The following is a 26,576-nucleotide window of genomic DNA, read 5'->3' as shown; positions in this document are numbered from 1 at the left end:
AAATGCCTTTCCCTCACCACTGAAGCCAGAGTCCATGCACCCCCCCCCCCAATGACAAAACATGCATGGGACTGAGCTGGAAGGGTGGTCAGTTCATTAGACGGAATTGGGTAGGCACTCTATTAAGCCTGCAGTACCCTGCTCACAACTGGGGACTTATTTCTGAGTAAACATGCAGAACATCAAGGTGCAAACCTCCCTGCAAAAGTGACTTGTGCTGGAATCCTATGCACACTTTCCTGAAGGTAAGCCTCATTGCACATAATGGGGCTTCTGAGTAGGCATACATAGGCTGGCATAAATGAGCAGTATTTATCTCGCCTCCACTTAAAAATCAAACCGAAACTTCTCAAAGACTTGAGTGAGGAGGAGGAGGAAAACCAGCCCTCCTGTCTGTTTGTATGAAGTCAAATACAGTTCCGAACTTCTCTTGCTCACGGAAGAGAATTCTCTTTAAGAATTCTCCAAGATATGCTCTGAGCGGAATAAAGAAGAGAGAGAAAGAACAGGGGAGGGGAGGGGAGGGGAGGGAAGACGAAAGGAAGAATGGGGATTGGAGGTGCGGGGTGGTGGTGGTGGTGGAGAGAATTCCCTAAGCCTAGTGGCTCCTTTCAGAGAGGTGGTACTTCAGAGGAATTTAGGAGGCTGTGGAGGGTTTGTAAGGATTGCACGTACTTAAATGAGGTGAGGTGGCCCACATCCACAGCCCCTGGCCACGTTCTCCCCATGACAGGGCCACCAGCCTGTGTCTGGGCAGGCTGAGCCGAGGGTGCAGGGAGGGCTCCCCCTCCCTCAGACCGGTGTTCTGCCATGATGGGCTCCTTCTCCATGCAGGAGAGAGAGAAAAGCACCCTCCATGTGGAGAGCGAGCAGGTGGGGGGGGGGCTCCTCCTCACCTCCTCTCTGGCATGACCGTTGCTCCTGCACGTCCATCCTTGTGGCAAGTCCAAGGCAAGTCCAAGAGCAAGGTGGTGCCCCAGCAAGGGCCAAGAGCCCAGCGTCACCAGGGGAGGGCCTGAGGGTGGCCAAGGGCAAAGCAGAAGTGGGCAGCCCATGGGGCAGAGTCAAGCACGGATCCAGAGGTCAGCAGCACAGAGGATCCCCAACAAGAAGCCGGTAGAAAGAGGCTGATTCCAGCACTGGGGAGATTTCAACTGAAGGCCTTTGTAGCCTGAGCTCCCAGAGCCCCACCCAGGGCTCAGCCGCAGTTCACCACAGGCCCTCTTGCAAGAGCCCTACTTGTGAGGAGGCCCTACTCACAAGGAGACCACCTTTGCTGCTTCTCATGACAGGTGGTATCCCCTCCATGGGGGCTGACAGATCCCCAAATTTCATGCACGTCTGTGCAACCAGTGTAAAGTTATAGCTCTTTGCTTTGAGAGTTTTTGTTGAAAAAAAGTCAAATTTTACCTATGCCTAGCACAAAAACTACTGGGCCAAACGGTCTGAACTTTGGCAGGTGGAATCCGCTCCAAGGGAGCTGAGAGCTCCCCAAATTCCATGTATTTATCTTGGAAACTGAAAACGTTATGGCTGTTTCTATTTTCCAAAGCACGTCAATGGGAAAATGTCATAGCAGAATGATTGGCATATCTGAATCATGCTTCAGATCTGAATCCGAAATGAAGCCGATGGTGTCCGAAGCGGTCTGAAGTGAAGTGGGGGGAGCGGGGTCTGTGCACAGCCCCAATTTGTACAGGGCTATACCACAACATACACCTGTGTTTTAAAAGCCCTTGGCCCAGGCCTGGGCGGGAAGCAGGTCGGGTGCTGCCGGCCTTGTCTCGCCTGGCCTTTCCCTCCCCACCCCGCCCCGCCCCGCCCCACCCCGGCCCGCACGCTGGCTCTGCGCCGGGGCTTTCCAGGCCCGGCTGGTCACCGGATGCGGCCCCTGCGTGCCTGTCTGTCGAGGTTTCTGTTTCGCGGGGACTTTCATGAGTCGAGACTTGAGCTGCGCCAATCGCAGGCTCCGGGCCGGCCCTGGTCATCGGGTGCTGGCAGGGAAGGCCTCGCCTTGCAAATCCGTCCCTCGAACGGGTCTTTCCAGGCGGCCCTGAACCTCTCAGACTCCTGCGGGCGGGACAGACTCGCTCGGGGTGTGTGGGGGGGTCAAAAATGAACCACCGCCAAGCCCCCCCCCCGCCTCTCTGGGCCAGGCGTTCCACGTGTCCTGCTTTGGGCATGGAACACGCGGGTGAAACCCACTGAAGGTCTCCCATGACAGGCCCCCAGAGCAGATTCGGGGGTCTGCGGGGGTCTGCAGGGGAAGAGCGGCCTGCCTGCCTGCCAGACCCCTCAAGGAGCGGGGGGAGCCCGGCCCCATCGGGAGAGCAGCCCCCTCCTCCTCCCACGCCCAGCACGGCCCCAATCCCAGGCCACACGTCCCGCCCGGCATCTCCGGGCTGCTCGTCGCCAAAGCCCATCGGACCAGCCGGCCGACTGACGCTCCGCTCGAGACGCGGCTGCCTCCTGGAGCCCCTCGGCTGCAGCCCCCCGGCCTGGAAGGAGGAGGAACCGGGGGGGCTCCTTAACCCTCCCCCCCCAGCCCAGACACAGAGGGCGAGAGAGACGCGGAGCCTCTCTGCCCCCCCTCCAGCAAACCTTCTCATACAGGGCGAACCGGCCGCGCTTCTGCCGGAGACGGATGACGCGGCTGAGGGGCGAATTCTCACTGGTGCGTCTCCCGCCCCCTCCGGGACTAAGGAGAAACATCGCTGCCCCCCATCACAGACCCCAAAGTTTCCCTCTGGGGCTGGAAGCAGATTTCTCTCCCGTCCTTGTGGGGCTGCAGCCATGGGGCCGGCCTGGGCTCCCCTGGTGACGATGGTGCTGCTGCTGGGGCCGTCCTTGGTCCCTGGGGCTGGAGGGAGGAAGGCGCCCCCAGGTAAGGGAGGGGGGCGAAGGGGGGTGGAGACAGACCCCTCCCGATGCCCCTCACCATCCCAATGGGACCCCTTAGGCCCAAAGGCAGGTGGTCCCTGGGGAGAGAAAAGGGGGCAAGAGGGGCCCAGGGAGGGGTGGGTGGAAAGGCGAAGCGGGGCCCCCGGGATCCTCAGCCAGCCCCCCACTTCTGCCTCCGCCCATTGCCTCTGGAGCTGCCTCGAGAGGAGTCGGGCACTGGAGGGTCTGTCGCCCCCAAGCAGGACCCTTTGGAGCGGGGGCGGGGGGAGGGTGAAAGAGGAAGAACAGAGCAGGGCAGGACGGGGGCAGGGAGGAGCTGGTGGCGTCTGCGCTGAAACGGCGCACTGAGCACACTGTCCTTGCTGGATCCGGCCAAGAAGGTCTGTCTAGTTCTCCCCCTTTCTCCAAGCGTGGCCCCCACGTGGCCCCCGCGTGCTCACAGAGCCACTTCCAGCCGCCCTTTCCCCTCCCGACGGGCAGAAGGGCTTTGCTGCCTTCACGAGGTGGGGGGGCCTCCCCAGAGAGAAGCAGGGATGGGTGGGGTGGACCGAACCAGCCCCTCCCATCGTCTGCCCCCCTCTGGGCTCCCCGCTTGGCAGCCTCCTCTTGAGCAAAGCTCACCAGACGTGGGGAGAGGCTCTTCCGCCCACGCTCACCGCCTGCCCTGGCATCAGCCGAGAGCCCTTGAGCAGCCAGGGGGACGGGCAGGAGCCCAGCCTGCACCCAGCAGTCCCAGCAGGGAGCTGCAGTGATGAGGGACGTCTGCACCTGTGGAACTTCTGCCTGGCCCGCAGCTCTTAAGGGCAGAAGAGCCCTGCCAGGAAAGGGATGGTGGCCCAGCCCTTCTCCCTGTTGCTGCCCTTCCAAACTCCCCCCCTCCCCATATGTGTAGAGTCCAGAGTGGAGGAGTTGAGGGTTGGAGGAGGGGACCCCCCTGCAGGGTCTGCCGGTGGTGGTCCTGGGAAGGCACTGCTCAACCCCCCTCCCCACTCCACGGCCCTCGGATGGGGTGGTGTCAGGGCCGGTATTTTTGGGCCTGAATTGTTGTGTTATGTCTTGATTGCAGGCTGAGGGAGTAACTTACATCAACCCTGCAGTGTTGTCCAGTGCTGTTTTCCTTACACTGCAGGTTGGGGGACAGAGTCGGGGAGGACAACTCTGCAGTGCAGACCAGTGTTATTATACGTCTTCCAGAATGGAGGGGCCTGTGGCCATGAGAGAAGGGGATAGGGCAGCCCTGCAGTGTAGTCCACTGCTGGGACGGAGGCTGGTTGGGACCCTCAGCCAAAGCTCCTCTTACAAAAGAGCCTCAGCTTGCAGCACAGCCCCCCTGCTTCACTGGCAGCCCCCTCAGCCCCCTCCCAAGTCCAAATCAAGCCCTGGGCTGCAGGCAGAATCTTCGTCCTCCATGGACTTTCAGTGTTCAAAAGCAAAACAGGAATGAAATGTTTTCGCATAAAAGGGGACCTGAGCAAGGCGGGGCGGGGAGGACTCCTCCCTCTGCTGCTGCATTATTTTTCTGTGGGGAGAGGGAGCGACGTTCTGGGCACCTTCCCCTTCTGCCCCGCAAGAGAAGGAATCATGGAATAAGGTCTACTCAAACTGGTCCTTGGAGGGATCTGTCCAGGGCCACCCAAGACATTTTGCTGCCTGAGGGGAACCAGAAAATCTGCCCGCCCTGGCTGTGCTCTGTGCGCCCCCGCCTCCCCATGCACACACTATCACACACTCCTCAGATGTCAGGCCCAAATTCCAGCTTCCCCATGAAGCTCCTGGGATCCCTTTGGCCCAATCACAACCTCTCAGCCTGACCCACCTCACAGGGTTGTTGTGATGATAAAAATGGGGGTGGGGAGAGGATTTGTACACCACCTTTAGTTCCTGGACAAAAAGGTGGAATATAAATGTAATCACATAAAGTTATGAGTAGCTGTGGTCGAAAAAACAGGATTCTGACAAAATGCTATAAATAGTTCAAAACAAGCCACCCAAGTGTGAAAAGTGACCATGTGTGCATTGCACGGCTGCTTATGATGCGCACGCAGGGACACCCATGCACAAAGATGAGATGCATCAAGCGATTCTTAATAGCCGTGATGGCATTTGTCAGTTGGATGGTATATAATACTAAGGAAGCAATGAATTAAAAGAGAGATTAAATTTAAATGAGATTAAATTTACAGAGACCTCGGGAAGGCAGCTAAGGCTGCAATCCTGCGCACGCTGACCTGGCGGAAAGCCCAATTGTTCAGGCAACAGGAGTTTTAAGGGTGATGCAGTCATGACAGCCCCCCCCCCCCGCCCATCTCAGCTAAGACTGTGCAGATCAGCTTTATGAGTTTGCTTTTTAAATAAAAGGTTCAAACGATGGGGGCATATTTGCAAGAGGAGGACAAGGGTCTGGCCATTCACAGCTCCAGACTCTCACTTCCTAAAGGCACATTATATCTAAAAGGGGTGACAAAAAGGAGTAAATAAAATGATACTAATGCTAACAATAAAGTTTATATAACCCAAAATTAAGTTTCAAACAGCTGTGCAACTTTTTAACCATGCATGAGCTTGGATTGATAAGGACACTATTTTGTTTTTTAAATATGTGGATGCCTCCTGTTCCATTTACAGTAACATATCTCTTGGGAACGGATTGAGCACACCCAGGAACAAAGCTTGCGGGGGAGAATTAGCAGGACAAAAATGCAGCAGCAAGAGAGAGTTGCAGCAGACATTTATTCATCCGAGGCTGAATGTCAAACAGGGATTATTTTTGCTCTTTGGAGAAGGACGGACACTAGTTGAGGGCGCCAGTCACTTATTCTTAATGTGTTTTCTTATTGCCTCTCCCTTCATGCTGCCGCGTGCTTCCTTGCCCTACTGGGGCCCTCCAGACTTCAACTCCCATCATCCCCAGCCGGGATGGCCAATGGTCAGGGATACTGGGAGTTGTAGTCCAAAACACCAGGAGGGCACCAGGTTGGGGCAGGCTGGGGAGGCGAGGGTCCATCAGGACTTCTGTCTGTGTTGGGTTTTTCTGCTGCTGCTGGTTGATTTGGGTTGCATTGTGTAAGATTATTTATAACGTATCTATACACACAGAGAGAGGGAGAGATAAAGGTTTTCCCTAAAAGGTGCATTAAAAAAGTTTAAGGAAATAAGTAAAAATATGGGATGATATGGCTTGAAAGGGGGGTTAGTCAAAGCATGGAGGAGAAGCTCAGCAGTGGCCACTAGTCATCATGGCTATTTGCTGCCTCCCATTTCAGAAGCAGCATGCAGGGGAAGGTGGGCAGGAGGGGGCGATTCCTCTCCTGCTCTGCCTGTGGGGCATCTGGCCAGCTACTGTGTGAACAGGATGCTGGACTAGAAAGGGCTTTGGTCTGATCCAGCATCAGGGCTCTTCTCATGTCGTTAGTGTTGCATTTTCCTTCCTCTCCTCTTCCCTGCAGCCCCCCCGCCCCATAGCCCACAGTCTACTCCGGAGGGTTCCCAACTAGTGTCCCCAACCCCATGGAGAGTAATGCATGACGTTCTGTCATGTGTGTCGGGGGGAAACACTAGTTGGATACTGCCCCCCACCCACATATCCTGCATCATAAGGGGATGCGTAAAAGCCAGAACGAAACAGGCTAGAATGGCCCCTTTATTTAAAAAAAAAAAGACCCACCATACCCCACACAGTGGCCTGTGTTAGAGGCACTTGGGGAGAATATTTTTTTGCTGTTACATGCAATAGTCCATATTAAAAAAAATAGCCCGGAACGGCACCTTCCAAGCAAGCCAAATCCACCAAATCCACCACTCAGACGTGACTCCATGGGAGGAATGGAATAAGCCGTTGAACCTCAGCAGAAACCTTATTCCAGTCTCTGATCAGAGGAATAGTCATAGAATCATAGAATAGTAGGGTTGGAAGGGGCCTACAAGGCCATCGAGTCCAACTCCCTGCTCAATGCAGGAATCCAAGTCGGAGCATCCCTGACGGGTGGCTGTCCAGCCTCGTCTTGAATGCCTCCAGTGTGGGAGAGCCCACCACCTCCCTAGGGAATGGGTTCCAGTGTCGTATTGCTCTAACAGTCAGGAATTTTTTCCTGATTCTCAGCCGGAATCCGGCTTCCTGTCACTTGAGCCCATTATTCTGTGTCCTGCACTCTGGGATGATCGAGAAGAGATCCTGGCCTTCCTTTCTGGGACAACCTTTCAAGGACTTGAAGACTGCTATCCTATCTCCCCTCAGTCTTCTTTTCTCAAGGCTAAACATGCCCTGTTCTTTCAGTCTCTTTTCATCGGGCTTGGTTTCCAGTCCTCTGATCATCTTTGTTACCCTCCTCTGAACCCTCTCCAGTTTGTCGGCATCCTTCTTAACGTGCGGTGCCCAGAACTGGACACAGTACTCCAGATGAGGCCTAACCAGTGCTGAGTAGAGGGGAACTAGTACTTCCTGGGATTTGGAAGCTATGCTTCTATTCATGCAGCCCAAAAGAGCATTTGCCTTTTTTGCAGCCACATCACATTGTTGGCTCATATTCAGCTTGTGATCACCAACAATTCCAAGATCCTTCTCGCTTGTAGTGTTGTTGAGCCACGTATCCCCCATTTTGTAACTGTGCCTTTGATTACTTTTTCCTAGGTGCAGAACTTGGCATTTATCCCTATTAAATGTCATTCTGTTGTTTTCTGCCCAGCGCTCCAGTCTCTCAAGATCACTTTGAATTTTGTTTCTGTCTTCCAAAATATTAGCTGTCCCACCCCATTTTGTGTCATCTGCAGATTTGATCAGCATTCCCTGCACCTCCTCCTCCAAGTCATTCATAGAAATGTTGAAGAGCACTGGGCCCAGGACTGAGCCCTGCGGTACCCCACTCGTTGCCTCTCCCCAGTTTGAGAAGGTCCCATTGATAAGCACTCTTGGTGTCCGATTCTGTAGCCAACTGTGGACCCACCGGAACGTTGTTTCATCTAGCCCACTTTGAGCTAGTTTGCTCATCAGGAGATCATGGGGCACTTTGTCGAAAGCTTTGCTGAAGTCAAGGTATGTTATGTCCACAGCATTCCCACAGTCCACAAGGGAGGTGACCTGATCAAAAAATGAAATCAGATTTGTCTGGCAGATTTGTCAAGAACAAATCCATGTTGGCTTCGAGTCATCACTGCATTGTTGTCAAGGTGCTTACAGATGGATTGCTTTAGAATCTGATCCGGAATGTTCCCAGGGATTGATGTCAGACTGACTGGTCGGTACTTCCCAGGCTCCTCCTTTTTGCCCTTTTTGAAGATAGGGACAACGTTAGCCCTCCTCCAGTCATCTGGCACTTCCCCCATCCTCCATGATTTCTCAAAGAGAATAGACAGCGGTTCTGAGAGTTCTTCTGCCAGTTCCTTTATTACTCTAGGATGCAGTTCATCTGGCCCTGGAGATTTGAACTCATTCAAAGTAATTAGGTGTTCCTTGACCATATGCCTATCGATCTCAAGCTGCAATCCTGCCCCTTCAGCCTGTACTTCGCCTTTGCCAGGGGGGTCATAGACCCTCTTTTGGGAGAAGACTGAGCCAAAGTAGGAATTGAGCACCTCTGCCTTTTCTTTGTCATCTGTTATCATTTTGCCATCCTTATTTAATAGCTGAACAACCATTTCTTTCTTCTGCCTTTTACTATGCACATAGCTGAAGAAAGGCTTTTTGTTGTTTTTAGCATCCCTCGCTAACCTCAGCTCATTCTCAGCTTTAGCCTTCCTGATGCCACCCCTGCAATTCTGTGCTATCTGCCTGTATTCTTCCTTTGTAGCTTGGCCTTCCTTCCACTTCCTATACGTGTCCTTTTTTGTTGTTGTTTTCAGGTCATCTCTAAGCTTTTTGTGAAGCCACATTTGCTTCTCCTGTTGTCTTCCGCGTTTTTCTTACCTTTGTGGAAGCCTTGTTGATTCTTTTTCAGCAGGGCTTTTCCTTCTATATGCTTATGAATTTTATCTTTAATAATGCTTTCAACAAATTTACCCAGACCAGCTGTTAAGCTAACAGTCCTGTAATTTCCCAGATCCACCTTGGATCTCTTTTGAAAAATTAGTGTTACATTGGCCATCTTTCAGTCCTCTGGTACTGAGGCTGATCTTGGGGACATGTTGGATGTTTTGGTTAGAAGATCAGCAATTTCATATTTGAGGTCTTTGAGAACTCTAGGATGGATACCATCTCGGCCAGTGTATTGTTGTTGTTCAGTCGTTAAGTCGTGTCCGACTCTTCGTGACCCCATGGACCATAGCACGCCAGGCCTTCCTGTCCTCCGCTCTCTCCCAGAGTGTGCTCAAGTTCATATTCATTGCATCAGTGATGCTATCTAGCCATCTCATCCTCTGCTGAGGTATATGATGTCTACAGCATTCCCACGGTCTACAAGGGAGGTTATTTGATGGAAAACTGAGATCAGATTTGTCTGGCAGGACTTGTTTTTGACAAATCCATGATGGCTTCGAGTACTCACTGCATTGTTTTCAAGGTGCTTACAGATGGATTGCTTTATCATCTGCTCCAGAATTTTCTCAGGGATTGATGTCAGACTGACTGGTCTGTAGTTATATCCACCTATTATCCACCTATATCAACGTATTAGTTGTTTCACCTAGCCCACTTTGAGCTAGTTTGTTCATCAGGATATTGTGGGGCACTTTGTCAAAAGCTTTGCTGAAGTCGAGGTATATTATGTCTACAGCGTTCCCACAGTCCACAAGGGAGGTTACTTGGGGGTTGGACTCGATGGCCTTGTAGGCCCCTTCCAACCCTACTATTCTATGATTCTATTTTATGATCCAAAAATGAGATCAGATTCGTCTGGCAGGATTTGTTCTTCACAAATCCGTGTTGGCTTTGAGTAATCACTGCATTGTTTTCAAGGTGCTTCCAGATGGATTGCTTGATAATCTGCTCCAGAATGTTCCCTGGGATTGATGTCAGACTGACTGGTCTGTAGTTCCCAGGTTCCTCCTTTTTACCGTTTTTGAAGATAGGGACAACATTAGCCCTCCTCCAGTCATCTGGCACTTCACCCGTCCTCCATGATTTTTCCAAGAGAACAGACAGTGGCTCTGAGATTTCTTCTGCCAGTTCCTTGATTACTCTAGGATGCAGTTCATCTGGTCCTGGAGATATGAACTCATTCAAAGTGATTAGGTGTTCCTTGACTATATGCCTATCGCTCTCAAGCTGCAATCCTGCCCCTCGCTAACCTCAGCTTGTTCTCAGCTTTAGCCTTCCTGACGCCATCCCTGCAATTCTGTGCTACCTGGCTGTACTCTTCCTTTGTTGCTTGGCCTTCTTTCCACTTCCTATATGTGTCCTTTTTTGATTTCAGATCATCTCTAAGCTTTTCGTGAAGCCACATTGGCTTCTTCTGTTGTCTTCCGCCTTTTCTTCTTGTTGGAAGTGTTTGTAATTGTGCCTTGAGAATTTCCTTTTTTAAAAGCTCTCACCCATCTTGGACTCCTTTTCTCATTAGCATCGCTTGCCATGGGACCTTACTGATCATTGTTCTGAGTTGATTAAAATCAGCTTTCCTAAAATCCAGGGTACGCGGTTGACTACGCTAGGCTTTTGCTTCCCTTAGAACCAAGAACTCAAGTACAACATGGTCGCTTTCCCCCAGAGTTCCTGTAACTGCTACTTTATGCACTAAGTCCTCTCTGTTGGTTAGGATCAAGTCAAGGATAGCCGATCCTCTAGTTCCTTCCTCCACTTTCTGTAGCAGGAAGTTATCTGCCACACAAGTCAGGAATTTCCTGGAGGGGCCATGTTTTGCAGAATTTGGCTCCCAACAAATATCGGGGAAATTGAAGTCCCCCATTACTACTACATCATGCTTCCTTAAAACATTGGCTATTTGCTTTTCAAAAGTTTCATTCTCATCTTCTCCTTGATTGGGTGGCCGGTAGTAGACTCCGACCACCATGTTCCTTTTATTCTTTGCTCCACTTATTTTGATCCAGATGCTCTCGATGGGGCTACCAAGCTCATCCTCCTGTATTTCTGTGCAGATATATGTATTTTTCACATACAGTGCAACCCCGCCTCCCTTTCTGTTCCTCCTGTTCTTTTTGAACAAGTTACATCCGTCAATTGTTGTATTCCTGTCAGGAGAGTCATCCCACCAAGTCTCAGGTATACCTATCAAGTCATAATTTCCCTCCTAAAAGATGATGCTATTAAAGTGCTGCACTCAATATGCCAACAAATTTGGAACACTCAGCAGTGGCCACAAGACTGGAAAGGGTCAGTTTACATTCCAGTTCCAAACAGGGTCAAATCAGTTAATCCTAAAGGAAATCAACCCTGACTGCTCATTGGAAGGACAGATAGTAAAGCTGAAGCTCAAATATTTTGGCCACCTAATGCGAAGAGAAAACTCCCTGGAAAAGACCCTGATGCTGGGAAAGATTGAAGGCCAAAGGAGAAGGGGACGGCAGAGGATGAGATGGCTAGATAGCATCACTGATGCAATGAATATGGACTTGATTACGCTCCAGGAGAGAGCGGAGGACAGGAAGGCCTGGCGTGGTATGGTCCATGGGGTCACGGAGAGTCGGAGACGACTTAACGACTGAACAAAAACATCAAAAATTAAGAGTTCAAGTTAGTTCTGTTTGTTTCCCATACTCTGGGCATTAGTATATAGACATCAAAGACCATGTGCTTCATTGTCTGGCTCTCTTCCTACATGTGTCTGAAGACTATTATTGGGCGCTATTAGAGCTGTTCTCTCAATTGCAGTGCATGAGCCTTTGTCCATTGTTACCCCCAACTTTACATCTCCCTTCCCCGTAGCATTCAGTGTAAAGCCCTCCTGATGACGTTCTTCATGCTGTGGCCAAACACATTCTTCCCATCCTCTGTGAGGTGCAACCCGTCCCTTGCCAACAGCCCATCTCCCAGGAAGTATAGCCCGTGGTCCCAGAATCCAAATCTCTCTCATTGGCACCACCTTCGTAGCCAGTAATTCACCTGGAGTGTTTTTCTTTCCCTGTCAATCCCTCTTCTAACTACTGGAAGGATGGATGAGAATAATATCTGGGCCCCAAAGTTCTTGAGTTTCCTTCCCAAAGCTTCAAAGTCTGACATGATTTCTTTGTAGCTCCACTTGGCGGTATCATTTGTTCCCACATGGATGAGAAGAAAGGGATACCTGTCAGTGGGCTTTATGAGTGCAGGCAACCCTTCAGTCAAGTCTCTAATCCATCCTCCCGGACAACAACATACCTGGAGAGTCCATGGGTCTTTGGGACATACATGGGTTTCGATCCCACACAGCAAGGAGTCTCCCACACAGTATTCTTCTCTTCTTCTTGTTGTGAGCCTGGGTTTCATTGCCTCTGCTTGACTGGCCTTCAGCCTCTTGCTCGCTCTCATGCAGGTTCCCCTGTGATTCTTCCTCTGCAGGCCATCCTCCAGTCTCATCCTCAAGTACCTGGAATCGGTTCCACAGCTCCACTGCTTCCACTGGTGCAGAGTGGCGTCTAGTTCTTCTTCTCCTAACTGCCACCCTTTTCCAAGGAGTATCCTTTACTCCATTTTTCCTCACCTCAGCATTTCCCACTTCTGCCTCAGCTTGCTGTTGCTCTTCAAGCTTCTGGGCTTCACTTTGCTGCTGTAGTTCCCCCATTCTGTCCAAGAACTCTTCGTGTTCTCTTATTCCCCGGAGGGTCGACAGTCGCCGCTCCAGTCCGCTTACTTTTTCCTCCAGCAGCGTGATCAACTTGCACTTGTTGCAGGTGTAGGCCATATTTTTAAGAACCACCAGGAACGATAAGTTCCAAGTGAGCCAAACAAAGCAAGTTCACCAGCTACACAGAACTGTATGGGACTGATGCAAGAAGCCACAAACCCTCCATGGAAACCACGTTCTGGTACCAGGCAATAAATGGCCCGTTACACCAACTGCTGAGTGAACCAACCCAACCAAAATAGCCAGGGACACATACTGGATGGAAAACATCCACACAAACCAGGTTCTAGGATTTGTTCCAGGCAATAAGTATTATTTTGGGAAAATGGCTCAGAATGCAAATTTCCTAGTTAGCCAAACTACATTCTCCCACAGCAATAATTCAGAACACATCCTCAGGAACCACATTCTGAGATCTGCTGCAGGAAACTTAAAATATTTTTGAAAAATGGTCTGGAATGCCAGTTTCCCAGATGGTGAAAACAACCAAATCTAAACATTGGACACTGACTGAAATTATCTATGATTGACATACGGTATTGAATCCAATGGGAGTACATAGCCTAAAAGGCTCAAGTTTAAAGCTTCCCAAACCATTTCACTTTCCACTATCTGACTTACACACACAGGGAAAGATTCAGGAGACATGTTGGACTTGTCTTCTGGGGTAAATTAGATCAAAATAGTTGGTTTAATAGACAAATTTAAGCTGATGATGTCAAATGCTACTTAGTAAGGCCAAGCATTAAAGGCAAACTTCTGTGTACTGGAATGTGGTTGCAACAATCCCTATTCAAGGAAATCCACGTTTCAGGTGCTGTTCCAGGCCATAGTCCATCTTCTGCAAAACAGCCCGGAACGGCAGCTTCCAAGTCAGCCAAATCAACCAAACTCACAAGGCCCACCAGACTGGATGGGATCGATATAATAAGCCATAAAACGTCCAGAGAAACCACACATTGTTAGACTGAAAAGCCATCCTTAATGGCTATGCAGTAATATAACAGAATCGAAGCACTCAATTACAGAAATTGTAATTTTGCTGTGGATGTTAACAGTTGCCACTATTTTTGGCATGGTTTTTTTTTTTTAAATTAACGGCCCTTTCTGGCCGGTTGTGGCTTTCACACCGTCCCGTCGTCAGTGTGCCTGGGGCTTCACAGAGCATGAGTGGGGAGGTCCCTGCCCCAAGGAGCTTCCAGTCCAGAACTGGGCCCTGGGGAAGCAGCAGAGGGAGGGGAGGGGAGGGGAGGGGAGGCCGGGGGGGGGGGAGAGGCTCACGAGAGGAAGGACAAGGGTGCCCAGGGTGGTCCTGCCCTCGCCTGAGTCCCGGGAGGGGCTTTGCTTCTGCCGAGTTGCAGCAGCAGTAAAAGCCCGGAGTTCTTGAGGCCGTTTTCTGCTTCGGGACACGAGGATACCTGAAGAGCCCCGAGGCTGGATCAGGCGCACGGCGCGCCCAGTCCGGCGTTCCGTTCACACTGCGGCCGCCCGGCTGCCCGCGGAACCCACCAGCAGGGCCCGCGCGCGGCAGCGCCTCCCGCCATGCTCCCGGCACGTGCCGCGCTCGGCTCGCTGCCTCTGGTCCGGGGGCGCCCTGACGACCCCAGGCCTGCCTTCCTGAACCACAGGTGTGCCGGTCTCCGGTTTAAAAACCTCTAGGCTAAGAGTGCTCGCCGCGGCGCCCCCCACGGGCTGAGGGCGCTGACAGGCGGGCAGACCCCTGCCCCACAAAGGGATTGCTCAGAGTTGGTGGACGTGGGGGGCAGCGGGGTCTCCCTGACGGCCCCCCCCGCCCCTCCCCCCGCAGCCCCCAGTTCCGGCACCGGGACAAGCAGCGGCAGCCCCTGCAAGGGCGGTGTGCGGCGAGGGGGCCTCCCGGGAGCTCTCCCCCCTGACCCTCCTCTCCCTCCCCCCCCGCCGCCCCTCCCCAGGGCATCTCCTGGCCCAGGCCAAGGCCGAGTGCCGCTTCGCCAACGGGACGGGCCGGCAGCCGCAGGCGCGCTTCCTCGAGAGGCACGTCTACGACCGGCAGGAGCTCGTGCGCTTCGACAGCCACCGCGGGGTCTTCGAGGCCCTCTCGCCGCTGGGGGAGCCCGACGCCGAGGACCTCAACAGCCGGAGGGAGCTTCTGCAGGGCGCGCGGGCCGCGGTGGAGCGCTGCCGGCACAGCTACGTGACGGCCCAGAGCGGGCGCGTGGTCGGGAGGAGAAGTGAGTCTGTCCGGGAGGGGGGAGGGCGACCCCCGTCTCTGCAGCCCCCGCACTGAACTGGCTTCCTCGGCCTCCTGCCGCCCCGCCCCCTCCCCAGGCCTCCCGCAGCCCAGCCCCTCCCTCGGAGCCCCGCCCGTGGCCCCCCAGCTGCGACCCCCCCCACACTCCATCCCCACCGCAGCCGCCGTGCATAACAGTGATGGTGGCAACAGCAGGGCAGCGGTGTCTCTTTCCTGCAGCACCGCCCGGAAGGGCTTCGCACGTTTCGAAAGAGGCATGTGAAAAGATCCCCCCCCCCCCGTGCATGAAGCATCTCTAATGAGAAATGAACTAGCCAGAAGAAGAGGTAAAGAAGCCACGTCCCAGTACAACAGGGGTGATTCTGGCCACCAAGACATCCCAGTGGGGACAGCGGTGCGCTCCTTGACACTAGGCCAGGGCGCAGACCAGCGATCCGTGTGCACAGGTCGAACACCGCTGGAGCATGACAGTGAGCGACTGAGCAAGGGCCTGTCTCCACACGCCACACATGCACTGAATGGGACACGTCAACCCCGTAGCTCATCCATTCAAGAACCCTGTCCAGGCACTCTTCACAATAACACACCCCTTTGTTCAGCACATCCAGGGCACAATCCCAGGCACGTTTAGACAGGAAGAGAGCCCAACGGTATCGGGAGCCAGGCTAGGGAACGCTGGGAGCTCTGCACCTTCTTCTTTCTGAACATACTTTGATTGCGCCCTGCATTTTCATCTTCCCTCCTGCAATTGTTGTTTATTCGGTCAGTCGCTTCCGACTCTTCGTGACTTCATGGACCAGCCCACGCCAGAGCTTCCTGTCAGCCGTCGCCACCCCCAGCTCCCCCAAAGTCAAGTCCGTCACCTCCAGAATATCATCCATCCATCTTGCCCTTGGTCGGCCCCTCTTCCTTTGGCCTTCCACTTTCCCTAGCATCAGCATCTTCTCCAGGGTATCTTGTCTTCTCATGATGTGGCCAAAGTACTTCAGTTTTGCCTTTCATATCCTTCCCTCAAGTGAGCAGTCTGGCTTTATTTCCTGGAGTATGGACTGGTTTGATCTTCTTGCAGTCTAAGGCACTCTCAGAATTTTCCTCCAGCACCACAGTTCAAAAGCATCTATCGTCCTTCGCTCAGCCTTCCTTATGGTCCAGCTCTCGCAGCCATAGGTTACTACAGGGAATACCATTGCTTTCACTATGCGGACCTTTGTTGTCAGTGTGCTGTCTCTGCTCTTCACTATTTAATCCAGTTTTGTCATTGCTCTCCTCCCACGAAGTAAACGTGTTCTGATTTCCTGGCTGCAGTCAGTGTCTGCAGTAATCTTTGCACCTAGAAAGACAAAGTCTGTCACTGCCTCCACGTTTTCTCCCTCTATTTGCCAGTTATCAATCAAGCTGGTTGCCATAATCTTGGTTTTTTTGAGGTTGAACTGCAACCCAGCTTTTGCACTTTCTTCTTTCACCTTTGTCAGAAGGTTCCTCAGCTCCTCCTCGCTTTCAGCCATCAAAGTGGTATCATCTGCATATCGGAGATTGTTAATGTTTCTTCCAGCAATTTTAACTCCAACCTTGGCTTCATCAAGCCCAGCACGTCGCATGATGTCTTCTGCGTACAGGTTGAATAGGTAGGGTGAGAGTATACAACCCTGCTGTACTCCTTTCCCAATCTTAAACCAGTCCGTTGTTCCGTGGTCTGTTCTTACCGTTGCTACTTGGTCGTTATACGGATTCCTCAGGAGGCAGACAAGTTGACTTGGCGTCCCCATACCACCAAGAACTTGCCACAATTTGTGATGATCCACACAGAGGCTTTAGAATAGTCAATAAAACAGAAATAGATGTTTTTCTGAAACTCCCTGGCTTTCTCCATTATCCAGCGGATATTGGCAATTTGGTCTCTAGTTCCTCTGCCTTTTCTAAACCCAGCTTGTACATCTGGCAATTCTCACTCCATGAATTGCTGGAGTCTACCTTGCAAGATCTTGAGCATTACCTTCCTGGCATGTGAAATAAGTGCCACTGTTCGATAGTTTGAACATTCTTTGGTGCTTCCCTTTTTTGGTATGGGGATATAAGTTGATCTTTTCCAATCTGGTGGCCATTCTTGTGTTTTCCAAATTTGCTGGCATATGGCATGCATCACCTTGACAGCATCATCTTGCAAGATTTTAAACAGTTCAGCTGGGATACCGTCATCTCCTGCTGCCTTGTTATTAGCAATGCTTCTTAAGGCCCATTCAACCTCACTCTTCAGGATGTCTGGCTCTAGCTCACTGACCACACCGTCAAATCTATCCCCGATATTATTATCCTTCCTATACAGATCTTCCGTATATTCTTGCCATCTTTTCTTGATCTCTTCTGCTTCTGTTAGGTCCTTGCCATCTTTGTTTTTGATCATACCCATTTTTGCCTGGAATTTACCTCCAATGTTTCTAATTTTCTGGAAGAGGTCTCTTGTCCTTCCTATTCTATTATCTTCTTCTGCTTTCGCACATTGCCTGTTTAAAAATAATTCCTTATCTCTTCTGGCTAACCTCTGGAATTTTGCATTTAATTGGGCATATCTTCCCCTAGCACTGTTGCCTTTTGCTTTCCTTCTTTCTTGGGCTGCTTCCAGTGTCTCATCAGACAGCCATCTCGCCTTCTTGGTCTTCTTTTTCTTTGGGACTTTTTTGTTGCCGCCTCCTGAACAATGTTGCGAACTTCTGTCCATAGTTCTTCTGGGACCCTATCTACTAGGTCTAGTCCCTTAAATCTATTCTTCACCTCCACTGCATATTCATGAGGAATATTAGTGAGCTCATATCTGACTGATCTGTGGGTCTTCCCTATTCTCTTGAGTCTGATTCTAAATTGTGCAATAAGAAGTTCGTGATCTGAACTACAATCAGCTCCAGGTCTGGTTTTCACCAACTGCATAGATGTCCGCCACCTTTGGCTACAAAGGATGTAGTCAGTCTGATTTCGGTGTCGACTGTCTGGTGAAGTCCATGTATAAAGTCGTCACTTAGGTTGTTGGAAGAGAGTGTTTGTTATGCACAGTGAGTTGTCTTGGCAAAATTCTATCAGCCTATGTTCCGCTTCATTTTGTTCTCCCAGACCATGCTTGCCTGTAATTCCAGGTGTCATTTGACTACCCACCATTCCAGTCTCCTGCAGTGAAAAAACATTTTTTTGGCATACTATCCAGTAGGTGCTGCAGATCCTCATAGAACTGATCTACTTCTGCTTCTTCAGCATCTGTGGTTGGGGCGTATATTTGGACCACTGTGATGTTAAATGGCTTACCCTGAATTCGAATTGAGATCATTCTGTCATCTTTTGGATTGTATCCAAGCACTGCTTTAGCCACTTTATTCTTAATTATGAAGGCTACTCCATTTCTTCTGTGGTCCTCTTGTCCACAGTAGTAGATCTGGTGGTCATTTGATGTGAAGTGTCCCATTCCAGTCCATTTCAGTTCACTGACACCCAAAATGTCTATCTTTAATCTTGACATCTCCCCAATAACCACATCCAATTTGCCCTGGCTCATAGATCTTACATTCCAGGTTCCTATGGTGTGTTGATCTTTAGAACATCGGATTCGTCGTTCACCATCAGCACCATCGGCTGCTAGCCGTCCTTTCGGCTTTGAGCTAGCTGCGTCATCACATCTGGGGCTAGCTGAACTTATCCTCTGTTCCTCCCCAGTAGCATTTTGACCATCTTCCAACCTGGGAGTCCCATCTTCCGATGGTATACCGACATATCTCTGGTTGTACTGATCCATTGAGTTTTCATGGCAAGAATACTGGGGTAGGTTGCCGTTTCCTTCCCCAGGGATCGTATTTAGTCTGACGTCTCTGCCATGACCTTCCCGTCTTGGGTGTCCCTTCACGGTTTAGCTCATGACATCACTGAGGTGCTCAAGCTCCAGCACCACGACAAGGTAATGATCTCCTTTGCTGGAGCCCTCCTGCAATACTGCCTACTTTATCCGTGGAGGGTTTTTTCCTTTTTCCAAATGAATCAGGATAATCTTCTCTGCCCTTCTTTTGGCAATTTATCTTACAGTTTCATAGGTAAATTCTGGAAGAGAAAGAAGGACTGTGGTATTATCGACATTTAGCCAGCAATCCCGCACCTACTTTCCTGGGAGTAAGCCCCGCTGAACACAGTGGGACTAACTTCTGAGTGGTGATTGCACTGTTAATGACTGAAATACAGCCCTTTGAGCTCAGTGGGGCTTGAATGTATAAGATTACAGGGTAGGACAAATATCTTAAGATCATGCGAATAGATATATAAGGCTCCCAGAGCCGTTGTCAATCAACCAGAAAACAAAGCAGCCCAGGCCCACAGGCCCATGATCTAGAAAGACATGACACAGAAGGAAAAGGGGTTGGGGAAGGAAGAGGGAGAAATTGAGCAGATTTCCTTGCATGTCCCACCTGATTTAGCCCTCATAGCCACTCAGTAGCGTTCCAAAAACCAGTAGCTGGGGCATAATCATAAAAAGCAACAGGGCTGCTCCCCCCACTTTTTGTTGTTGTTCAGTCATTCAGTCATGTCCGACTCTTCGTGACCCCATGGACCATAGCACGCCAGGCCTTCCTGTCCTGTGCTCTCTCCCGGAGCGTGCTCAAGTTCATATTCATTGCATCGGTGATGCTATCTAGCCATCTCATCCTCTGCCGTCCCCTTCTCCTTTTGCCTTCAGTCTTTCCCAGCATCAGGGTCTTTTCCAGAGAGTTTTCTCTTCGCATTAGGTGGCCAAAATATTTGAGCTTCAGCTTCAGTCTCTGTCCTTCCAGTGAGCACTCAGTGTTGATTTCCTTTAGGATTGACTGATTTGACCTCCTTGCAGTCCAGGGGACTCGTAAGAGTCTTCTCCAGCCCCACAGTTCGAAAGCATCAGTTCTTCGGCGCTCAGCCTTCCTTAGAGTCCAGCTCTCACAGCCATACATTACTAATGCAAAAACCATAGCTTTGATTAGACGGACCTTTGTCGGCAAGGTGATGTCTCTGCTTCTTACTATGCTGTCTAGGTTTGCCATAGCATTCCTCCCAAGGAGCAAGCGTCTTTTAATTTCATGGCTACAGTCACCGTCTGCGGTGATCTTGGAGCCCAAGAAAATAAAATCTGTCACAGCTTCCATTTCTTCCCCTTCTATATGCCAGGAAGTGATGGGGCCAGATGCCATGATCTTAGTTTTTTTAATGTTGAGTTTCAAACCAGCTTTTGCGCAATTGTGCGGTAGTTTGAACACTCTTTGGCGTTGCCCTTCTTTGGAATTGGAATGTAAACTGACCTTTTCCAGTCTTGTGGCCACTGTTGAGTGTTCCAAATTTGTTGGCATATTGAGTGCAGCACTTTAACAGCATCATCTTTTAGGATTTTAAACAGCTCAGCTGGAAGACTGTCATCTCCGCTAGCTTTGTTGTTACTAATGCTTCCTAAGGCCCACTTGACTTCACTCTCGAGGATGTCCAGCTCAAGTTCAGTGACCGCACTATCATGGCTATCAGGGACATTCAGATCTTTCCTGTATAGTTCTTCTGTGTATTCTTTCCACCTCTTCTTAATCTCATCTGCTTCTGTTAAGTCCCTGCCTTCTTTGTCCTTTATCATGCCCGTCTTTGCACAAAACGTTTCCTTGAGATCTCCGATTTCCTTGAAGAGATCTCTAGTCTTTCCCATTCTGTTGTTTTCCTCCATTTCTTTGCATTGTTCATTTAAGAAGGCCTTCTTGTCTCTCCTTGCTATTCTCTGGAACTCTGCATTCAGTTGGGTATATCTTCCCCTTTCTCCCTTGCTTTTTGCTTCCCTTCTTTCCTCAGCTACTTGTAAAGCCTCATCAGACAGCCACTTGGCTTTCTTGCAGTTCTTTTCCTTGGATTTCGTTGCTGCCTCCTGAACAATGTTACGGACCTCCGTCCATAGTTCCTCAGGCACTCTGTCTATCAGGTCTAATCCGTGAAATCTATTCCTCACCTCCACTGTATATTCATAAGGGATATGATTGAGGTCATACCTGAAAGGTTTAGTGGTTTTCCCAACGTTCTTCAATTTAAGCTGAAATTTTGCAACAAGAAGCTCATGATCTGAGCCAGAGTCAGCTCCAGATCTTGTTTTGACTGACTGTATAGAGCTTCCCCATCTTTGGCTGCAAAGGACATAATCAATCTGATTTCGATATTGACCATCTGGTGATGTCCATGTGCAGAGTCGTCTCTTGTGCTGTTGGAAAAGAGTGTTTGCTATGATCAGCGTGTTCTCTTGGTAAACTCTATTAGCTTTTGTCCTGCTTCATTTTGTACATCAAGGCCATACCTGCCTGTTATCCCGGTGATTTCTTGACTTCCTACTTTAGCATTCCAATCCCCTATGATGAAGAGGACATCTTTTGTTGGTGTTAGTTCTAGAAGGTGTTGTAAGTCTTCATAGAACCGATCAACCTCAGCTTCTTCGGCCTCAGTGGTTGGGGCATAGACTTGAATTACTGTGATGTTGAATGGTTTGCCTTGGATTCGTACTGAGATCATTCTGTTGTTTCTGAGATTGTACCCCAGTACTGCTTTTCCCACCCTTTTGTTGAGTATGAGTGCTACTCCATTTCTTCTAAGGGATTCTTGCCCACAGTAGTAGATATGATGGTCACCTGAATTAAATTCACCTATTCCTGTCCATTTTAGTTCGCTGATTCCCAAGATGTCGATGTTCAATCTTGCCATCTCATGTTTGACCACCTCCAGCTTACCACAACAAGGCAGTGATCCATGAAGGGGTCCCCCCACTTTACCCCCTCCTAATTTGAGGAAATCAGCCAGGAGCAGGATAACGTGTTCCTTTTCTTGTTCTGCCTCGGCTTCTCTGTGTCTGTCATGAATGTCCTTCTTCTTTCCTTCCAGCGAAGCCCACAGTCACCATCTCCCCCACCAAGGAAGACCCTGTCTCCCCCCACACCCTCCTGCTTTGCACAGTGACAGGATTTTACCCCTTGGAGATTGAGATCAAGTGGCTGAAGAACGGGCAGGAGGAGAAGGAAGGGGTTGGCTACGGCGAAGAGCTCCGGAATGGAGACTGGACGTACCAGACCCAGGTGATGCTGGAGACGATGCCTGGGCTGGGAGACATCTACACCTGCCAGGTGGAGCACGCCAGCCTGGAGACACCCATCACCATGCAGTGGGGTATGAGCCCCCTCCCTCCCCCTTTCCCCAGGAGACATAATCATGCAAACAGGAATTCCCCATTCCTGTGTCTGCCCTGGTCAGGCTGCAGAAAGGCCCCCACACTCGTAGTGGGAGCCAAGGTTTGAGCTGCGCCTTGTTGATGATCACATGGAATCATTGTGCCTGTAAACTACTCTAGTAGCAGCCTGTCTACACCAGTTGCTGGGGAACATGGGCAGGAGGGTGCTGCTGCGCTCCTGTCCTGCTTGTGGGCTTCCCACTGGGGTCTCTAGAGAGCCAGTGTGGTGTAGTGGCGAGAGTGTTGGACTGGGAGCTGGGAGATGTGGGTTCTAGTCCCCACTCGGCCATGGAAGCTCACTGGGTGACTTTGGGCCAGTCACACACTCTCAGCCCAACCTACCTCACAGGGTTGTTGTTGTGAGGATAAAATGGAGAGGAGGAGGAGAATGTAAGCCGCCTTGGGTTCCTTGCAAGAGGAAAAAAGGCGGGATATAAATGCAATAAATAAATAAACAAACAAACAAACAAACAAACAGGATGCTTCTCCTTCACAGAGCCGCGGACTTCGGACTCTGCCAGGAACAAAGTGTGGACGGGGGTGGTGGGGGCCATGCTGGGCGTGGTCTTTGTGGCCGTGGGACTCTCCCTCTACCTGAAGAGCAGGAAAGGTAATCAAGTGTGTGTGTGTGTGTGAGAGAGAGGGAGAGAGAGAGAGATTGGTGGCACCAGAGGGACCTGGTGGGAAGGGGATCAAGGACACTAGAGTAGGGGTTGCCTGCTCTCTCCCGTTCTTCACCCCCAGCAGAAGCTATCCAGGAACCTCCCAGCTTCTGCTCCCCCAGGATCCACCTGGATGGGACCCTTTTAAAAGGTTGGGGCCTGATCCACACTGGAGGTGTTCAAGACGAGGCTGGACAGCCACTTGTCGCGGATGCTCTGACTTGGATTCCTGCATTGAGCGGGGGGGTTGGACTCGATGGCCTTGTAGGCCCCTTCCAACCCTGCTATTCTATGATTCTGTGATCCAAGGAGAGTGACCGCCCTCCTCCTAGTGTAGTGGCTAAGACACTTGAGTGGTGAATTGGGAAGCCCCCAGTTTGAATCTCGCCTCTTCCGTGAACTCACCAGGTGGCCTTGGGCAAGCTGCTCTCTCTCAGCCTCAGTCTCCCCAGCTGCAGTATGGGGTACAGTAACACTGGCATACCTTACAGGGTTGCTGTCGTCAGGTTTAGATCACTTGAAAGCACCACTGAAATGTTCAGCATTATTACCGCCTGCTCTGACTGGCCATGGCTCTCCGGGGTCTGGGGGAAGAGAGAAGGATCTTTCCCCTCATCTCCTCCTGGCGTTCTTTCTTCACTGGAGCTGTCAGGACTGGACCTGGGTGGGCCTCCTGCATGCCAAGGAGCGCTGAGCTATGCCCCCTCCCCTCCCCCAAATCCACATGCTGGCACTTGCTCAGACCCTGCGCTGGTTCTCGGGAGTTTCTGGCCCCAGGAAGGGGGTCCTTGTGCCTCAGTGCCAGCCCACCTTCCAGGAAAACAGGGGGCCTCTGAAGAGGGGTTGCTTGGAAAGATCCCCCTCGAGTAGAGGTCAGTGCAGCTGCTGGGCCCAGAAGGCAGTTCCTGTTTTGCAACAATACCGGGTTTTGGCTGCGCAGAGAAAAGAGGCACGAGAGGTTTGTGCTTTGTGGGGCAGTTCATGGTAGAGGGAAGGAGGGGTGATGTTGTCATCCAAATAAACAGCACCGCCCTTAAATGGGTTTAACGTTCTCCCTCTCTCTCCCTCTCTCTCCCTCTCTCTCTCTCTAGCAACACCCATCCAGCAACCTGCAGGTAAGATCACTGCACAACTCCCCAAGTCCCTGTGTTTATTTTTATCCTTCCTTTCCAAAATCACTTTGCTCAAGTGGCTGACAAATGCTTTAAAATGGCCCCACAAAGCCAGTGTCCAGAGTGTGTCCAGAAGCCGCTGCCCTGTGAGTTTCTTGCAGCAGAAACTACCAAGAGTCTTGTGACACTTGAAAGAGTTGCAGATTGATTGTGGCAGAACCGTTTATGGGCAGAGCCCACTTCCTCAGGTGTGTGAAGGGCTATCCTCAGTTTGTTTGCTTTTAATACTGAGATACAGCTTAATATATTAAAAGCGCTTACAGTTTACATATAACAATAATAAAATCACAACTTAAAACACTGTTAAAACAATTGCAACTACTACAACAAGAACAATATAAAAAAGGAGCAGCATCATGATCAGTTATGAATATTACAAGCCAGATTAATAATAAGGCAGTTGAGAGATGTATATGGAAACAGAGGGGGGAAATCCAATCAGTGAGGCCCAGAGGTACTGAAATGCAAGGGCTGCTATGAGCAAAACTCTCATGTATATAAGATATGCGCAGTGACAATTCACATCCACGAGAAGTTGAGATCATACAGCCTTCCTAGCGTTGCTATGTTAACACTTCCAAAGTTGCAGATACATCCCTGGTCTCAGTTAAGCCCTAAATGGATAAAATCAAACTTGCTGATCACTCGAAGTCAGAGAACTTTATTCTGGAGCCTCCCTTGACAGCTGGATTGTCAAAATATGATGACCTTTGGGTCAGCAGGAGAGCGCCCAAGGAGGCTGACATCGTGGGGGTCCTCCTCGCTTGGCTGCAGCCCCCTGACCTGCACAGCATGACATTCTGGGACATCCGTCAGCCCTTCTGAGTGGGTTGGTGGTGCGGTGGGAGGGGCCACAGTGGCCAGGGGTGAATGGGAGAGCCCCAGGGCAAGTCAATATTCCCAACCATCTTCTCGCACACCATCCAGATATGTAGTTTCCTATGTATTTACGCATTTTACTGTGCAGTTTCCTTTTCTTCTCCCCTCCCTTCTCCCTCCCACCACTCGTCAGCTAGTCCTTCCAGCTCTGAGTCCCAACATGGACAACATCTCTTTGGATCGCCACTGGAGCTCTTTCTTTTACTGCATTCCTTGGAAGATGCAAAACGGAGGAGGGAGGAAGAGAGAAAAGAGAATCTGCAGCCTGGACCTCCTCCTGCCACCACCTCCCACTGGCTGGCCTCTGCTAATTTGGGGGTTTGGGGGAGGGGAGGGGGCTTCATCCTGCAACTTTTTAAACTTTGATTCTGGGTTGCTGGGGTGGAGGGGAGAGAGATGGGAGGCAGATTAATCCTGCCACATGCTGAGAAGATCTTTATCCTTCCCTGGATTTCTGATCAGGAGCAGAAAACTGGTCAGATTCTCCTCCCCACCAGGCAGAACTGTACAGATGACCCCCTTCCCAGATGGGAATGAGATTCACTCTCAGGTCAGGTGTCTCAATGCACCCAGAACTGCTGCATCTGTCAGTCATGTTAGGCGTTCTGAAAAGCATCACTAAAACGTTCAAGCGGATTCCTCTCTAAGTTGATTTACTGCTAATTAAAACGGTTGTTTCCTGTATCTTGAGCAGCAGGAAATCACAAGATTTAGTTGACCGGCACTGAAAAATTATCCATGTACTGTTAGGGGAGGGGCTCTAGCTCTGTGGTACAGCCCTTGCTTTGTATGCACAATGTCCCAGTTTGAATCTCCAGCAGCATCTCAAGCCAGGGCTGGACAAGGCCTCTCTCTCTCTCTCTCTCTCTCTCTCTGCGTGAACCCCTGGAGAGCAGCTGCCCGTCAGCATAGAGCACAGGTGGGGAACTTGGTGTCCTCCTGACTTTTCCCTCTCCATCATTATACAAACGAAGAAAGAAATTACAACCCAAACTAAAGTACAACATTACACAGTTGCGACATGTCTAAAGTACTACATAGATTTAATCCATAATATTACAAATAAACAATCTTTTAACCCTCCGTGTCATGTTGTCTCACTGAACTCTGCCACAGGGAAACACGGGTAGGTGGAGGGGGAAAGGAGGCAAGGGTTGATTGACACACATGAGGACAGGGACCCCATCGGACTCGTCTGCACTGGACAAGCCATGCGCTACTTTGCTGTGCTGGATTAATTTCTCTGGCAAGGCAATTTCCCACACTCTCGCTATCCACTTTTGCACAGGTGTTTTTGACTACAATTCCCATACATTCATACTTTCCCTATGGGCATTCACGGTTTTCCTATGGGCAAGTCCTGTCACTTGTTTCACTATGTCCCCTTGTTCCCTGAGATGACCACATATCACCAGAGCCCTGATGCTGGATCAGACCAAGGGACACTCTAGCCCAGCATTCTGTTCCCACGGTAGCCAACCAGATGCCCCTGTGGGAAGCCCACGAGCAGGACAGGAGCGCGAGAGCCCCTCCTGCCCCTGTCCCCCAGCAACCGTGCGGAGAGGAGTGCTTCCTCTGACCCTCCTGGAGGCATATGCGGCCACAATGACGAGATACCATCGGGGATGTGGCGCAGCTCAAGACTTTGGGTCTCATCGGAACCCAAGGGCCCCTGGAGAGTGTGGGGCGGGGTGCTGCTAGGTTCTTAAGAGATCTGGGGCACAGGCCCATAACGCAAATTTGCGCATGCATCTCTGAGGCTAAGCGGACCTCTAAGAAGTGTGT

General features: G+C 50.7%; 1 protein-coding gene across 4 annotated transcripts; it reads left to right on the top strand.

The window, feature by feature from the left end:
- Nucleotides 1–1,961: 1,961 nt before the first annotated feature.
- Nucleotides 1,962–25,927, top strand: LOC146356708 (uncharacterized). Of its 4 annotated transcripts, none has more exons than XM_084831898.1 (6): nt 1,962–2,884; nt 14,540–14,818; nt 21,736–22,017; nt 22,575–22,688; nt 23,832–23,855; nt 24,929–25,927. In XM_084831898.1, exons 1-6 carry the CDS (start codon nt 2,218–2,220, stop codon nt 25,201–25,203), a joined length of 1,641 nt encoding a protein of 546 aa, XP_084688024.1. In that variant the 5' UTR covers nt 1,962–2,217; the 3' UTR covers nt 25,204–25,927. The 4 variants fall into 4 exon arrangements, with proteins under 4 accessions (XP_084688024.1, XP_084688025.1, XP_084688026.1 ...); XM_084831899.1 differs by having other exon boundaries at nt 24,925–25,927; XM_084831900.1 differs by lacking the exon at nt 14,540–14,818.
- Nucleotides 25,928–26,576: the final 649 nt, after the last annotated feature.

The sequence above is a fragment of the Heloderma suspectum genome, chromosome 2, assembly GCF_057233095.1.
Source record: "Heloderma suspectum isolate Gila_16-S chromosome 2, 16-S_ref, whole genome shotgun sequence".
NCBI lineage: Eukaryota > Metazoa > Chordata > Lepidosauria > Squamata > Helodermatidae > Heloderma > Heloderma suspectum.
This window is presented reverse-complemented; position numbering and strand designations above follow the sequence as displayed.

Coding starts and splice junctions, on each gene's coding strand:
- LOC146356708 (XM_084831898.1), top strand. CDS start 2,218: ATGACAGGCCCCCAGAGCAGATTCGGGGGTCTGCGGGGGTCTGCAGGG. Junction 22,018..22,574: donor ACCCATCACCATGCAGTGGG/GTATGAGCCCCC, acceptor TCTCCTTCACAG/AGCCGCGGACTTCGGACTCT. Junction 22,689..23,831: donor CTACCTGAAGAGCAGGAAAG/GTAATCAAGTGT, acceptor CTCTCTCTCTAG/CAACACCCATCCAGCAACCT.